The sequence below is a fragment of the Equus przewalskii genome, chromosome 3 (assembly GCF_037783145.1).
Source record: "Equus przewalskii isolate Varuska chromosome 3, EquPr2, whole genome shotgun sequence".
Lineage (NCBI taxonomy): Eukaryota > Metazoa > Chordata > Mammalia > Perissodactyla > Equidae > Equus > Equus przewalskii.
Genome location: NC_091833.1, coordinates 85,169,524 through 85,187,233, shown reverse-complemented (window position 1 = coordinate 85,187,233; position 17,710 = coordinate 85,169,524). Strand labels below are relative to the sequence as shown.

General features: G+C 36.9%; 1 protein-coding gene across 8 annotated transcripts in view; it reads right to left on the bottom strand.

Annotated features, from left to right (window-relative positions):
- ATP8A1 (ATPase phospholipid transporting 8A1) overlaps nt 1–17,710 on the bottom strand; it is a 221,078-nt gene that overhangs the window by 161,199 nt on the left and 42,169 nt on the right. For 4 of the 8 annotated variants that reach the window (XM_070612928.1, XM_070612931.1, XM_070612932.1 and 1 more), the window contains exons 6-7: nt 8,252–8,292; nt 1,967–2,040 (exon numbers count right to left, since the gene is read on the bottom strand). In XM_070612928.1, the coding sequence (XP_070469029.1) occupies nt 1,967–2,040; nt 8,252–8,292 (115 nt within the window). The remainder of the gene's footprint in view (nt 1–1,966; nt 2,041–8,251; nt 8,293–17,710) is intronic. The other 4 variants (XM_070612924.1, XM_070612929.1, XM_070612930.1 and 1 more) reach the window with 1 other exon arrangement.

Below are 17,710 nucleotides of genomic sequence, written 5' to 3'. Positions count from 1 at the left end.
CCAAAACAACTGAAAGGTAGTATTTTGCTACTTGGATAGAAATATCTGACAGTGAAAGCTTTATACTTTGAATCCTACTAAATAACAAAAAACAGTGAATCAGATAATCCTTGTAAAAATAATAATCTTTAGAGGATGTTAATCACCATGGATGCCATATTAAGATAGAGAAACTATTTTGATCTACCAATATTGGTAGCCACCAGTGAATGTTTTTAATGCTGAGATAATAACTCCTGTAAAATTCTCTGAAGTTTAAGAAATACAAGCATAGAGCTTACTGGGAGTTTCTGGGATTGGATAGAGGAGATGAAAAATATTTTGAAAACTTTCAACTTAGAATTAAGTATAAAGTCAGGGCAGTATAGTCAATTATATTCATCTTTTTGAGTATACAAAAAACATTGTAATTAATGCTTCAGCATATATAGTGCTCTCTATAAGTTACATCTCTATTATAAGTTTGATCAGGAAAACATCAGCACTCTTAAATTGCTGGAATGCTTTACTATCATTTTGAATTTCGTTATATGACATTCAGTTGGTCAATCATCCGTTACATTTATCAAACTTTTACTTAGTGCCATCAACGGCACTTTGTTCTGTTGGTTACGCATTCTTAAAACTTAAATGAAAGGTTATCTATTTAAACAAATAGGACAGTCAGGGAATATTAGAGTTTAATCATTTAATGCATCTTTCTCACTTTAAAAGATGTGAAACCAAGGCCTGAGAGGTTAAGTATTTTGTTCAAAATCACCAAACCAGGATAAGAACTCTGGTTTTCTGCTTTCTAAGCAGAGCTCTATCTGGTACCTGATGCTGCCCAGTACCTGAGATAATGACAGTAAGCCCACTGCTAAACTCATTCTCACATGGCCATGTGTGGACCATTACCTTTATTTGTTTTAGACACTTAGCCTGATAAAGCTATAAGCAAAGGAAACTAATAGCATAAAGACTGGTTTAAAAACCTATTAATTTTAATTTTCCTGAAATCAAAACCTATAGGTAAGTGGCACAAAAAGCTTCTGACTATAAAATATGGAAATATAACTACCTATAGTTACTTTAACTATACACTTACTTTTATAAATATTTAGATAACTCTTATTTGCTCAATTAAGTTTCACTAACTTGTCATAAGTCCAACCACTTTAAATAATGACCTGATTAAACAGATTTTGAAAAAAGGACACTGTCCATATTTACATGTAGATTTTACAAATAAAACTGTCCAAGGAAATGATGATAAACAACCTCTAAAACATTAAAAACATTCTTAATTTATAGTAGGACTAGTTTTATAGTTTTTAAACCTAAAACCATTTGAAAGTGACATTCTTTAAAGGGTAACAGTGCCATATGTTCTGAATACTAATTCATGACTATCTTAAATATGAGTAAAACAAAAATTATCTAAATCCAGTACCAGAAAGAACTTAAAGAGCAAAGTACTTTGATTTTTTCTTGAAAGAGTATGGCATTTCAAAAGATATGATGACAAAAAAGAAATCATTCATCCATTTTCTTGTACCAATGCACCATAAAGATCAAGAATCTTTGGAGGGATATACGAATGCCTCATAAAGGAATTTATCATGAACGAGGATTGCAAGACAAAATCAATAGAACCCAATCCATGTATTATATAAAATAAACAACAGGAAATCTCACAAGAGTTAGTGGTCCACACAAAAGGATCTGGACATATCCAGAGGGAGAGTAGACTCTTAATTGTAATTATACCTTTTTAATTATAAAGTATAGTACCTATCACTTATTCTATACGGCAAACATGAAAGAGTCCTTTAATTCCAATCAATTTTTTTAATGCTTAATTCAAAATTGTTAGAGAGGTTTAAAATTCTTCGTTTATTCCTTATTTCCTTGGAGAAATCATAAGGTCAATGCAGGGTAGAGAAACCATCCTCTACACTGTTTGAGCATCAGTAGGTATCTCTACCTTGATGAGAGAAGTACAGTGTCAGCAGGTATATACTCTTTGCCTTTTATTAAAACTATATCTCCAACATTTACCTGAAAGAAAACTGGGAATTGGTTAATTATCTGCATTGAAAGATAGTTACAAATAAACAACCCATTGTACTTAAGCATAGAATACAGTAAAAATTGTAATTGGCAAACAAGAACCACTTATCTTCACAAAATGGCATAAAATGATCTAGGAGTCAGGCCAAGCATGGGGCAATCCTTTAAAAAGTGAATGTTGTGTCTGTTTTATCAGCTGTATAACCTAATAAAATAAATCTATTCATTCTATTCACTTAATTGACATCTCAACTTCTCATATTCTCTCCCTTTGACATAAAAATAAAAAGGAAGAATTTATCAAATGAAATTTACCCAGTTTAAGGAAATCTCAATACAACTGGAAAAATTATCATCCATATGATCATTACTCCTTATGATGACCTTATGAAACAGGCGTTATAACTCATAATTTAGAGAGGAAGAAAATGAGTTTTAGGTTGTAAGTTATTTGCCCATGATCACAGTGAGAGAAAGAGCTTAGACTTTAAACCCACATCTGACTGTCTGCAAAGCCTGATTTTGCATAAGTAAATATAGTGAAACTGGCACTGTATTTTAAATTTTAAAAACCCAGCTTAATCTCTTTCTCATTTTACTACATGTTAGCATTTTTTTGTGAGCCTGGCTTGAAAACAAATTAAAGATATACTATGGTCAGAAACTGTTAGAAGTAATTTAAGGGATAGGTTTGTCACAGAGCTTTTGGCAAACATTACAACTCCAACTAAGTAACAACTTGGCTTGTTGACCAAACTACACTCATAGTCAACCCATTATATCATGAAATATTGCCCTCTCTTTTAGTAGCCTAATGAATCTAAAAATAAGTTTCAATACTTAATCAAGAGAAGAAAAGCTTTTTTCTTTTTGGCAAAGCCTTTTTGTTTTTTCCCCTCCCTACTTCCCCTTGAATCCTAAAATAACACTTTATTGGGGAGAGGAGAGAATGGTGTCCTCAGTGGGAATCACAATAAGAAATGATTGCAGACACAGCCCACAGTGGTCTACTTCATGCATCAGGGGAGGAGTAGGTTAGGGAAGATTGCAGGGTGTCTTCCCATCTGTGGTACGTGTGCTGGTTATCCAAGTAAGCAAGCTCTGGATGCCTTAATTCAAAAGAGATTTATTCCAGCTGAAATCTGGACCACCTGAAAATTGACAAATTGCTAGGGACCTTGAATCAAACAGCCCCTTCCCCCAAAAGGGCAAACTAGGGAAATAAAAAACAGCAAGTATAGGCATAAACTGGCTCTTAAAGTGTTGTGAAAGTACTCCGAGAGTACCCACTGAAAGCAAGGTAAAGAAATATAATTTCTTTGCATACAAGGCACTCGGAGAGAATGCTACCTTAGTTACCACTGAATTGTACTTTAATTGCCTCTTGTGTGCAAAAATTCTTTGACCACATGTTCTAATTGGAGGAACATCATGACAAAGCAGTTTTAGTCTCCCAAATACTGAAGGAAATATTTAGGGCTTTAGGCCACTACCTTGAGCTTTCTCAAGTCATTGACATTAGTAATTATAATTGAGTATTATGTAAAGCGTAAGCTTATCAAACTGACTTAAAATCTGTTTTTGTCCAATTGTAGGCCCCAGCATATTTATATTTTTACTAGGGAATTTTGGAGATAACAAATTTTTAGTCCAAAGAAATACATTTCATGGTGGAAACTTCATGCATTAAAGCAGCTGTATAGCGTGAGTTTTACACATGCAGACAGCCCACCACACCATCTTATCTACAAGCCAGAGGAATGTGTTGATTCTAAGATTCTTCACCTAAATTCTCCACCTGGAACTATCTCAAAAACCTTTGAACAGACTCAGCTGCATCTCAATTTGAAGAACCGGTCTTTGTGAGAAGACCAAAGAAGCCATCTGTTTACATTTCAAGAGTGGAAATGGAGTGCTTTGAATAGGGCTTTGTAATTGCAATACTTTCTTCAAAAACCAGATACTTGCAACTTAACCTTCAGCAAGAGTGAAAAGGCTTCAGGATAATAACTGGCAAGATGAACTGTTCGTGTTTGAGAGGTGAAGTCTGCCCATCTATGAATGACTAGATGTACACTGTGTAAATTTGTAGGTCCTTTGAGAACCATTCAAAAGCAACCACAGTAGCCACATGTTTAGAAAGGCAGAGAAAGGAAAAACCCTGAACTAAAGCCCATTTGCACTAAGGTTTATCACATTACCTTGGCATGGGATCAGACTCTTGGTTTTGGTTTATTGATTTTATTTTTAATTGCACAGAATACTACATAAGCTAAAGAAAGAACGTGCCCCACAATCTGGCTAACCCAACAAGCAATGCTGCTTTCATGTCTATCCACTTAGTGTTCAATAAACCATTTTTACATAGCCGGCATCTTAGTGTACACGTCCTGTTCTTCTCATCTATAATTATATTTTATGACACAGGAACCCTCATACATCTTGCTTGCTGCTGTGAGCTCACTGCTTGGCACATAGGCTCAATAAATATTTGTTGAATGAACGGTATAAAATTTTTCTGTGTTGCCACAGCATTTGAAATTACAGCTTTTACTTGTCACAAAATATACCAGAGTGTAGAATGTCATTATTTATAAAGCCTTTCTCTACTGTTGGATATCCACATATTCTAACTTTTCACTGTTACAAATAATGCCACAGTAAACATTTTTATACATATACAAGGTTTTTCCTCACTTTATGATTATTTTCTTGGGATAAATTCCCCTAACCCCCTTTTTATGGTTGTCAGTATGAAGAACTGCTAATTCACCACAGAATATAAATGAAATACTTATAAAAATAAAAATTCTGAAGTATGAGTTTGTTTTTATTTATTGACTATGGTACTGGCTCAATACAAGGTTGACATAAGGGAAGCCATGTTGTAGAAAAGAAACCATACTGTAACTTTGAATGATTTCTGCCTAATTAACCCAGCTGGATATGCACTCTCCAGGAGATCCACCTGTTCTGTAAATTTTATGACCCCTGTTGTGCATGTACCTTCCAGCTGCGATAAGTTGATAACTTCATCCTTTCGAGTTCCTCAGGAATGTGATGACCCCCGAACAGAGTCTATGCTGATAGCCATCATCAACGAAAAACTGAAAGATCTAGTGTGGTGACTCCTGGGTCAACATTCCTAACTCCCTCCCCTATAACCCACTGGCCTATATAACTGCTTCAAGATTCTGTGTCCCCCTTAAGATGGTTCTTTTCGACATTAGTCAGCCATCTTCCCTCTTGCTAGCAAGCTGGAATAAAATGCTGTTTCTTTGCCACCATCTTGCCACTTGACGATTGGCTTTCACCTCACAGTGAGCAGATGGTGCCCGTTGTGTGGTAACAAATACCAAATGAGATCAATATTATTTATTATACTTTTATTATTGGGTTGAATACTACACTGAGTCTGATTGCTTATTATATTTCTTTTTGCCTACTGCCAGCTTTTATTTCCTTTTTATATAGGTGCAAATATTTTCCATATTCTGCCTTATTTGTGGTATTTTTTTTTTTTCTGAGGAATATTAGCCCTGAGCTAACTGCTGCCAATCCTCCTCTTTTTGCTGAGGAAGACTGGCCCTGAGCTAACATCCGTGTCCATCTTCCTCTACTTTATATATGGGATGCCTACCATAGCTTGGCTTTTTGCCAAGTGGTGCCACGTCCGCACCCAGGATCCGAACCAGTGAACCCAAGGCCACCAAGAAGTGAAACGTGTGAACTTAACCGCTGTGCCACTGGGCCAGCCCCCGTGGCAGTTTTTGTTGTGTGTTAGTTTTAAATTTTATATAATCAAATTCCATAGATCTTGAGATCTTGCTATTCTCCAAATATTTATTAAAGTTTTTATTCTCTTTGTTTTTCAAAAGCAATGTTTTAAAATTTAACTCTTTTAGCCAGTTGGAATTTATTTCAGCATAGGCTGTGACTTAGATATAAACTGTTATTTCTTGAAACCAGTAATCTGTGATCCCAACATGATTTATTAAACAATCCTTTTATTGATGATTTTTGCCTCCTTCATCAAATATGAAATGGGCTTTATTTCAAGGCATTCTCTTCCATTCTATTCTACTCTATTTTACTCTATTCATCAATGTCTGTCTTCTTCTTTTGCAACAGATCCACACTACTTTAATAACTTTTGCTTTCCCCTTTACTTATAGTCAATCCTTCCACACTATTCTTTGTTTTATCCAAAATATTCTTTTATTTTCTCGTTTATTTTTGAAGTTAAGATGAATAATTTGGTCAACCCGAGGAAAAAATGATAATTTCTCTGGGATTATATTACACCAATACTTTGGAACAATTGATATTTTTAGTTTTTCTAGGAATATGACATATTTATACATTTATATGACTCTTTAATACCTAAAGTTTGATGTTTTCTTTACAAAGGTCATATACGTATTTTAACTTTATTTATAAGCATCTCACATGCCACTGGGAATGAGATCGCTTTTTCACTAAATTTTTCTAACTTGGTAAGCCAACAAAAGAATACTGTTAATTTTTGAATATTTACCTGAATTCACCATTGAGCCAACTTTATTAGTTCTAATTAATTACCTAATTCTAATTATTAAGTAACAGCAGCTCATTTTGGTTGGATGACTTTTGGCAACAGTTTAAATTCTATCCCTCTGTATCTCAAGGTGGGATGCCCAGGTAAGGTGTGGCACTGACTGCCAAGACCACTGAAAATCCTATCATTATGGGTAATCGTGGGCTGGTATTTTGATTTTTTTGCCTGTGAAAAACTGAAAAAGTAAGTTACAATAATTCAGGTGGTTTAGCACAATCTTGAAAAAATGACAGTCTATTAGGAAAATAAGACATTTTAACAAGTTAATTTTAAAGTAGTAGATGGTTATCTCTTGATTTTACAACTGTTTATTTTCTGAACAAGAACTCTAGGTAAGAAGAGACTGGTCAATTTGTTAGGATATGCATTTATATTAACTACACTGACAACCCTAGTAAAGGAAATTTACTTATAACAAAATTCAGTTAATCCTCTTTGATTATATCCTGTCTTCTCTCTGAAATGTTCACATCCACAAGTGCCAGACAAGAGCATAAAAGAAACTTTTTTTGAAACAGTATTTTGAGCTTTTTCTTTTTTTTATCTTGCTCCTCTGCCACAGAGGTGACTATTACAGAAATAAGGAAAGCACAATCAAGGTATTTTCCTTTGTTACTTTTATGTCAAAGACCAAAGAGAGAGAGTGGTGAATTTTCAAATAATCTGGAAAAGGAGATGTCAATCTCTATGATTTAAAATCAACAAAAATGCAATTAATTCAGAGAGAATCTTATTCTCTGCAGGGATGCAAGAATGACTATGAGCATCCCAAGACAGAATCAAGGGCATGGTCTTTAACCTCCTGGGAAACACTGGAGTGCAAATAAACGGACTGTGGGCTACACCTCTGTTGTCCGAGCACTCTCAGAAACAAAGAACCCTGGGGAGAGTGGCCTCACCTCCAAAAGTTTTTTACCAAGTTACACAGGTTGTTCATTTGGGGATGACTAGAGGTTAAATGTTCTTCCAGAAGTAAGGGAGAACGAATAATAATTGCTTACCTTTTGAAACTGAGGTCTGAAAAGCCTATGAACACTTGGATAATACTTATTAACTTATGACTCAACTCACTAATTGCCATGTTAGAAGTCCTACGGGCAAAGTAACCTCTTGATGTTACAAACTGATCTCCAGCTCATTAGAAGATGACATTTAGTTAGTAAGACTTTTTTTTTCTTAAGGAATTAGCAGTGTGTAAACGATTAGTCACCATTTATGAATGTACAGTAAAATATACAAATGTGAAAAAACAGAACTCTAATTTTTATTTTTACTTGGACAGTAGATGATTAAAGCAAAAAATCACAACACAAAACAGTTCATGGTTAAATGAAATCTATGACAACAGTACTCAAAATATACTATGAAAGAAACAAAAAGTTCTAAATATTACTTTTCAAGATAACGGTCTTTCTAGCATGTTGCAGAAATAGTAAAGGAAAGTTTAACTGAAGACGCCATGTATATTTACAATTTTAATTACTAAATAGCTTTCAGATTAGTGGAGTTCTTGATATTTGCTTATATAATATACCAAAATTACATCTACTAGAGTATTCTATGCATTCCTTCACCTGGAACAAAATAAAAATCAATGCTTACCTTTTCCCAGTGAACAATTTCCCAAGCACCATTTCTCAACACTGGGAAGAGAAAAGGCGACATTTTTAAGATCATTTTTATTACTTATAAAAAGCCTATTTCTGATGAAATGATCATTTTAAAAGAACAGTTTAAATTCACTAGTAGCAATTTTTACTAATTATGACAGTAAAGATAAGAAAAATTATACAAAGAATTAGGAACAACCAATGTACATTTTAGATCCCACAATAAAACATTGCTAACAGAGAGCAATCCCATTGATGTTGCCAAGGGCTTTCTTCAGCACACAGAAGAATTATAGGATTCAGCTGGAGTAGAAAGCCATAAACAGGATGTGAAAAAGGGAGTGACAAGCTTAAAAAACATTTCAGAAGCCGTAACAGTAGCAATGTTCAAAAACAAACAAACAAAAACACAAGCACAGAAGGAATAGATTTTAAATTGGTTAGTAAAAATTTAACACAAAAACCAACAGACAATCTGCACCTTTGGCTTTATAATAATGCAAAAGTGCAAAAGTTTCCATATTTGGTTTACTAAGAAGAAATGTATGATAGAGGGGTTGATATTTCTTAGTGTTTCATTACTGCTTTGCAACAGTAAAGTTACTCAGTATACCTTTGTTTTTCCTATGTGTCTGTGGTGTAATATGGAAAATTCCAATAGACACTAAGAGATAAAACTAAAAACAGTAAAGAGAATAATGTGAGGTAGACAGCCCAGCTCCTAGTACGTAGAAAAAGGAGTAAGTTAAGGTCAGTCCCAACAGTAAATTCCATGAGGGAAAAGCTCATGTTTGCTTTGTTTAACACTAAATTTCCTGGAAACAGCACAGTACCTGGCACAAGTGCTACTCGATAAATATTTGCAGGATGGATAATTTACAGGTACAAAAACATTAGATCCAGTTTCTTTCGATATTAGAAGAGATGAAGCCTGAACTCTCTGCATCAAGTAAATCACAGCGCTAATAATCCCCCAATGAGCCCCTCTTTTGGTGGGGCTCACCAGTCTTCCACCATATTCATGGTTTCCTGCTGCTTTATTCCCAGACTGCTTCCCTTATTTGCGGCACCTGCCTGGCTCATGCTCATGAGATTTTTTGTTAATCAAGTTATAACTTCCAACAAAATGTACAGATCTTAAGTGCTCCACTCAATGAGTTTTGAAAATTATAAACACCTGTGAATCCACCACTCAGAACAAGATATAGAACTTCAGAAAGATCCCTCATGCCCTTCTACAATCCATCCCTCTGCCCCCCAGAGGCAAAAATAAATTAGTCACCATAGTCTTGCTTTCCATAAATATTGAGTCGTACACTATGAATGTATTTTTGTATTGAGCTTTCAATCAACATATCTGAGATTCTGTTTAAAAGACTTTTCTTTTCCCATTAAATTGACATGAGCTATGGTGGATCGATATCTGGACTCTATTTATTCCATTGATCAATTTGCATATCTGCACAAATACACACCATCTTGATTACTGTAACTTTATGGTAAGTCTTGAAATAAGGTAGGGTAAATTCTCCCACTTCATTCTTTTTCAATATTGTTTTGGCTATTCTAAGTTCTTCGCATTTCCATATAAATTTTAGAATCTAATTGCCAATTCTTAAAAAAACCTCTTGGGTTTTTTATTTGGGCTCATGTCTTTTAATTTGTGGATAAGCTATATCCGTCCATTTACTTACATCTTCATTAATTTCTCTCAGATACGTTTTTGTAGTTTACAGTGTATGGGTCTTTCATTAGATTTATTTCTTGATATTTGATGAATTTTTTCTTATGTTTTAAATGGTATTTTTTACTCCATTTTCCAATTGATCACTAGTAGTATGCAGAAATGAATTAAACTTTTGTACAATGACCCTGTTATCCTGTAATTTTGTTAAATTCACTTATTAATTCGGGTAGAGATTTTTAGTTGTTTTTATAGCAATATTTTCTAAGAAACTTAATTTCTGTTTGTTAACAATGCTGCATTATGATTTGGGCCAGCTTTATCGTGCTCATATGCCTCATTGTTTATTTTTAAACTCCTCTGCTCTTATGCAAAAAGAAAAATCTTTGAAAATCAGGAATAATTTTTACTACTAAAAATGTCCTGTTGGTTTTATGCCCTAAGCATCTCAAATTCTGCCAGGTTTTATCTCCTCCACCATCACCAACACCCCTACTTCAAGCAATCATCATCTCTGTTGGGAGCTGCATTAGAGGTCTGCATTAACCTCTCCACTAGTTTCCCACATTCACTCTTGATCTCTTTTAAATTTAGTTTCTACATTATAGCTATAATGACTACAGAGAATGATTTTACATATATGTCCAATTATAGGTTATCATGTATCAATCCATATATCCTCACACACATACATTTATATACAAGATTAGGTCACTCCTGGATCAAAACTCTTCAACTGTCTTCCCTTGATTCATAAAATAAGTCCCAACATCTGGAAGGCCTTTGATGAAGCAGCTCCTGCCTATTCTCCATCACCATCTCTTACCACTCCCTCTACCCGCTCCACACACTCTCCGTGGTGAAAGCAATATGCTCTGTCTTGCCTCAAATCCTTCACACGTTTTCATGACTGGAACACTCACTCCCTCCATCCTCACCTAGAAAACTTCCACATATCTTCTGGATCTTAGCTTTAACACTACTTTCTCTGGGGACATTTTTTTGACACCTATTCCTTTACCACTACCCTCAAGTCTAAATGAGCTTCCTGAACTTTTCCCTCAGTGTACTTATGACAGTTTCACCATGTATGTAGTTGAGAGAGGATTTATGTAAGAACTATCTCCTCCCCTAGACTGTAAGATTTGGGACAACAGGAACCTTCTCTACTCTGTTCACTGCTGTATTCCCAGTGTTATGATGCAGTGGCACAAAGGTGCTCAGTAAATCCTTGTTGGATGGAAGGCTGGATCCACTGATGTTCGTATATGTTTGAGACCATAGGAAGCCACGATAATAGTTACATGGATTTACTAAAGATACAGCCCTGTTCCCTAGTAGATCTCATGTTAAAAACAACATACACAAAGTGTTTAAAAAATAGCTACATAGCAAAAGACTTTGGCAGTTCCTCAAAAAGTTAGGCACAGAGCTACCATATAACCCAGATATCCCACACCTAAGCATATATCCAAGAGAACTGAAAACATATGTTCATACAAAAACTTGTACACAAATGTTCATCACAGCATTATTCATAAAAGCCAAAAAGTGTAAACAACTCAAGTGTCCATCAATTAATGAACAGTTAAACAAAATGGGGTATAGCCATACAATGGAATATTATTCCATCATAAAAGGGAATGAGATGCTGTTACATGCTACAACATGGGTGAATCTTGCAGACACGCTAAGTGAAAGAAGCCAGACACAAAAGGCCACATATTGTATGATCCCACTTATATAAAATGTCCAGAATAGGTAAATCTGTAGAGATAGAATGTAGATTAGTGGTTGTCAGGGGCTCATGGAAGAAAGAAACAGGGATTGACTGCTTACACGTATGGGGTTTCTTTTTTGGGTGATGAAAACATTCTGGAATCAGATGGTGATGGGTGCATAACTTTGTGAATACACTAAAAAATACTGAAATGTATACTTGAAAATAATGATGTTATGGTATGTGAATTATAACTCAATAAAAACAGCTACATAAGAAGATGCAATGAGCTATTTAAACATTTGCTTAAAATAGACTTCTCAGTTTTATAAGTTACTAAAATTATTCCAGTGTGAGCAGTTGGAAATGGTTATGCAACCATTAGATGCACTAACAGAAGTGTCCTCTGATGTCAGCTCAGGGCCACCCCTTCCAGCTCTGTAATCTAAACTAGCTCTCTTTGAAATGCTGCCACTTCGCATATGTTTGTTAGTTCACATCTAAAAATAGCCCCAAACCACTCTGCTGGGTTCCATTTAACAGAATGGAAGTGTCACAACAGGCTTCCCAAACTCAGCAGACCATGCCAGGAAGTCTTTGCTCCACTAAGAAGGGTGGACGCCTGTGGCACTTTCACGGAACCATGAAAAACAATCCTCCAAATCTGCTTCATTTCTCCATCTTCTGCACTCATTCATTTCCTCTCAACCTTGCTCCAATCACTTCTCTCTGCACATTCGAACCTACTGAGCTCCTTCATCTAAATGATCTTTCTGCACTTCTCTCTCTCAATTAACCTGTCCCCCTTTCTCCTAGGGGATCTCTGCCTCCACCCAAACAGGACACCGTCCCACTCTCTTCTTCCTCACTCTCCATCCAAACATCTTCTCTCAGTTCATCATTGAAGAGATAAACTGGAAAGTGTGGCTTGCTGCAAAATCTTGCAAATCTAAGAAACTTTTAAACACATATTCAGTTGACAGTGTTTTCTGTCAAAATACAAAATCAATGTACATCTCTTACAAGCCAAAGAGAGGTATATATGGGAAAAGCTGGCATTCTCTCCTCATCTCATGCCACTTTCTCAAGGTAAGGAACACTAACCGATGCATCCTCACATACCTTTCTCTAGACAAACATGTAAATATACACTTTTGTTTTCTTTCCTTTTAAAAACTTATTTCTCTGCAAATTGGTTTTCCACTTAACATATCATAGATGCTTTCAGGACAAAGCATACAGACAACCTATTTTTTAAAAATAACCCATTGAATGGATGCATTTGTTACAATGCGTCAGATAACTGAATGAACTAATGAGACTGCACAGGATATATTCACAAAAATCTTTAATCAAAGTAGAAGATATGATACAGCAGGAAAATAAAAGCCCAGGAAAGCATCAGGGGCCAGGGAAACTTCTAGGCACAGTTCCCCAAGGTCCCTTCCCATTCACTAGGACATGGACTTTGAACCTCCGTGGTATGTACGATAAATCTTAATTTCAGGGAAGTCTGGGAAAAAGTTTCCAAGGGGTCTTTTATACCCCCTTGTCAATCAGCCCAGCCAGACTGTGTAATAGGTTAAACCTGGTTAAGCCATCAACCTATAGACATCCTTAAACTAAGTAGAGAAGCTGGTCTTGGGTGCCTCCAGGAGAGTTTCAAACCTTACACAGTACACTATAAATCACCAGCTAATCCATCTTGTCCTTCTCTTGGCCAAGGTTCAGCATCACACTTCCATGTTTCCCAGAGTTAAGCATAGAGCAATTTCAGTCCAGCTTTGAAACAACTATTTTACACAGCAGCATATCATCATTTATTCTATTATCCTCCTCTCGATGGAAATTCTGACTTCCACCTCAAACAACACTGAAATATATTTACACGATGATTGTATTCTATAGGAGAGAATCCCAAAAGGAGCATTGCTGGCTCCAAGGGTTCCTGCGTTTGTACTTTTATCAGATACAACCAGATTACTTCCCTAAGAATCTACTGCAATCCACTCTCACTAGCAATGTATGAAGTTCCACTGCCTATAAACCTAGACAAGTTACAAATTGTTCCGAATCACTTGAATTTTGTCAGTCTGATGGGTATTTGGTATTTATTATGAAGGCTACAGTGGCCTGGATTAATCAAAGTGTAAATTACCTTAGTGTCCTACACTGAGTTAGAATTTGAACTAAGTAGAGGATCATTTCTTTGAATGTACTGCACAACTTTGCTATGCAACAGATGGTTCAGGGACCTGTAGCATCAGCATCGTCTGGAGGCTTGTTAGAACTGAGACTATGTTCCTACCCCTTCCACCTCCCATTGCTTTTGTTCTTGAAATACAAAACCAGGACACAGAAATAAAGACTGGAAGTGCATAGCTTCTTCAAACTTGAGGCTAGACCCATCTTAGCATACAGAGAATACAGCATTCTAGTGAAGTTAAAAATCAGCTCACAACATATAAAAGGTGTGTATACAGATCAAGGCTTGAATACTGGCCAAGGATAAAACGTCAATCACATAATTCATGCTTGTCTTTACTTTGGAACTGGTTCCTAAACATTCAACTGTACAACAATTAAAATGAACAATATCACATATATTAAGCTGATGACTAAAATAGCAACCTAGTTATTTTTAATCACTGACCTCCTCTGACCCAGCTCCAACCAGGTTTAAATGAAGCACAAAATGATGCTGAGTCTTTTGCTAAGCTTTTAGCTTTCTTGGGCCAAAAGTACACCTACTTTACACTTCTAGAGTATAAGAGTTCAAGAAGGTGAGCCGTGGAGGAGACGATTAGTGATGCCTGGTGACGGAGAGGGAGAGCAAGCTATCACAGGATTAGGAGCAGGACCTGTCTGATGGTGCTTTGACAGCTCATTCTTTTAAATGCAAGCTTCCGCAGCTCTCCACAGTTCCAGACAAACACACCTGCTATGGTTTCCATATGGGCTAATTAGTCTGACAGTATGCATGGGAGAGCTCGCTTTAAACAAATGTAACCTGTTTTTATTTATCAGGATACTCCTTAACAGCTTTGTTGTAATAGATTTCTTTTTTGAAATAAAAACATTCTGTTAGAGTCCCTTAGAAATTCCCTAATCAACGGCCCTGGAGAAACCAGCAGTCTCTCGGGACTCAAACGTTGCAGAGGTACAGGTGCTCACGTAGCATCTAACACCAGCTTCTCTGAGAGAAGCTCTCACCACTGCAATCAAAATGGTCCACCACTGGGGTCATTACCGAAAAAGTCAATGGGGTGCCATTTCTAGGCAATCAACCCACTTCTTGAAGTGGGTAACAAGAGGCAAGTTATCCAAAAGGACAATGGGCACTACCGATGTCACAGAGGACAGAGAAACCACAGAGAAGGTAGTATGCTCCACTTCCTATCTGAGAGTAAACACTGAAGAGGAACTTCAGCACATCGAGAAAGATAAGATGGCAGCTGAGACTATGGTTTTGAACTGGGCAAAGAAGGAAAACCAACATACCCACATTAAAGCATCAATTCATTCACTATGTAGATCTTTACTTCCAAAGACAATTTTAAGGCAAAAACCTCTTGGCACAAAGTGACGTTGCACAAGTCTCCTGCACGAAGTTGCCTATAAAGGTCAAGTCAAACAATGACCTGCTTGGAGTCCACTGACACAAAGGATAAAGGGAACTTCACAAATTCCACTGTCCATATTTTGTATGTAGATTTTCAATTAGTTGATACTACTTGTATCAACTCACTTATAAAACTTTTAACAATGATCCTCACCAGCAGCATCAGTATCACTGAGGATTTCTTAAGAATGAAATCTGGGGCCCCATGCGAGGCCTACAGAAAATCCAGGGGTGAGAACCAGTGACATAAAAAACAATGCAGGTGAGAGGACGTGATCAGAGCACAAGCATCGGCAATCCCCTTTTCTCAAAATGTTTTCCTTCAGTCCTGCTCACAGAGGCATGACTCACTTGCTCTTTCCTTTACTTGAAAGAAAAATCTCCCTCGCCAATCAATCACTCCACCATTCCTTGCAGTTGGGCTTCAGTTCTCACAGCTCCACAGCAGCTCTCCAGTTTAGACCTGGAACTCCAGTTAAGAACTGTGACTTCTTCAACACTGACTGAGTGGGTGTTGCAGCCCTGGCCCTCTTTTAATTTAGCAGCATTTGGTGTTTGATAGGGTTTCCTCTCCTTTGCCAAGTCCAGGTGAATCTACCCACTGTGTATTTTCCTCTGCCTCCTCATCGTCATCACCCTAGTCCTCCTCCCTAATTCATCAAAAGTCAATCTCTCTGTGCCTCACCTCACCCCCTCCTCATGCAGCTGTCAAATTCTTCTTTTAAAATTACAACCGGGAACCTAGCCATCCTCTTCAGAAATTCTCTCCAAGTCCTACATCCTGGTTTTCAAAAGCCTCCAAAATACGACCCTAAGTTGCCTTTCCATCCTGACAGGCATCCTAATGCTCTAGCCAAAACAGACTATTTGCTATTCCCAGAATATATCTCACGCTTCCCCCTTCTTCCTGGATCACTCACTGCTACCACTCTGATAACTCTGCTTACTGCAAGGCCACTTGTCCTTCATGAACCTTGCAAATGAATTTCTGAATCCCCCCCTCTCTCATTTAGCCCTTATTAGTTCTTCTGTCTTGTATTATAATATCAGTGGGCATCTAATCTTCCCCACCAGACTCTAATTTCCTGCAGGGCAAGAATGAAGACTCATTTCTTTCTGCGTTTTCTGCACTGGGTCTCACACAAGGGAGACATTAAGACTTACTGAAGTGAAATAAATGTTCTAACTTTGAGTCACACCTGTTTTTCCTCTCTCACTTTATGTCCCTGAATTTCCTCAGTGGGTTTTGCTCCTGGGTGTGCAGCTTTTATTTATAGGCAAATGAAAGACAATCCGGGGTTGTATTTCCCCACAAACAAATGCCTCCTCTCCATCCAGAGCTGCTGTTGAAAATATCTAACCAGTTCAATTTATATAACCCTAAAATCTTTGTGATAATTTGAAAATACTTACAATCTTACAGGTGTCTGAAAATATTTAGGCCATATATGTGCTCAATTTTTAAGATCATGGAAACAGTACGTTCTAAGAACTATTTACAGGTAAGTTGATGTACATGGTGGCAGAGTATATGTTCTGTCCCACTGAATGGATCAGATGTGGGGATACCTCCAGGAAGACAAAAAGGCAGCACACCGGCTTTTTCAATAAGCCAGGAAAGTGGCGCTATTTTAAGTTTCTTAGCATAATACCAAGTCTCCTTCGTACAGCACTGAAATGAAATGAACCAGATGGACTCAGCCCTGTTAGTAGGTCATTTCAGGCTTAACAACCTAAAATATATTCAACTCTCACCAACTCAACTCCTTTTTCACAAAGGACTTTAAAGGTGAAATGGTTTCCAGTGGGAGATAAGCAACTATGTGCCCTGCAAGGAAGAGGCCTTGTTAGTGCCTATCAATCACTATCAACACAATTCTCTTTCAGCAAAGGCTGATGTAGCTCCAGGGAAAGAAGACATAGGTGGACACAAGATCTATTATTTTTAGCTATGTGCCTTGTCTAAAAGAATTTCATGTTGTCCTTTCCTAAAGTAAAACAAAGTAAAATTGCATTATTTATTTATTTAGAATATACTTTTTTTTAATGCTTTTTTTGGTGAGGAAGATTGGCCCTGAGCTAATATTTTGTTGCCAATCTTCCTCTTTTTTTTTTTCCCTCCCCAAAGCCCAAGTACCTAATGGTATATCCTTGTTGCAAGTCATTCTAGTTCCTCCATGTGGGATGCTGCCACACCATGGCTTGATGAGCAGTGCTAGGTCCATGCCCAGGATGCAAAGTGGCAAACCCCGGGCTGCTGAAGCACAGCACATGAACTTCACCACTCGGCCACAGGGCCGGCCGGCCCCACAAAGTTGCTTTATTAAACAAAGACTTATTCTAATCTACTGCCTACTATATGATAAAACAAGGTATTAAACAATCTAACTGTAGTAATGGTGACCCTCATTCAAATACAGCATCA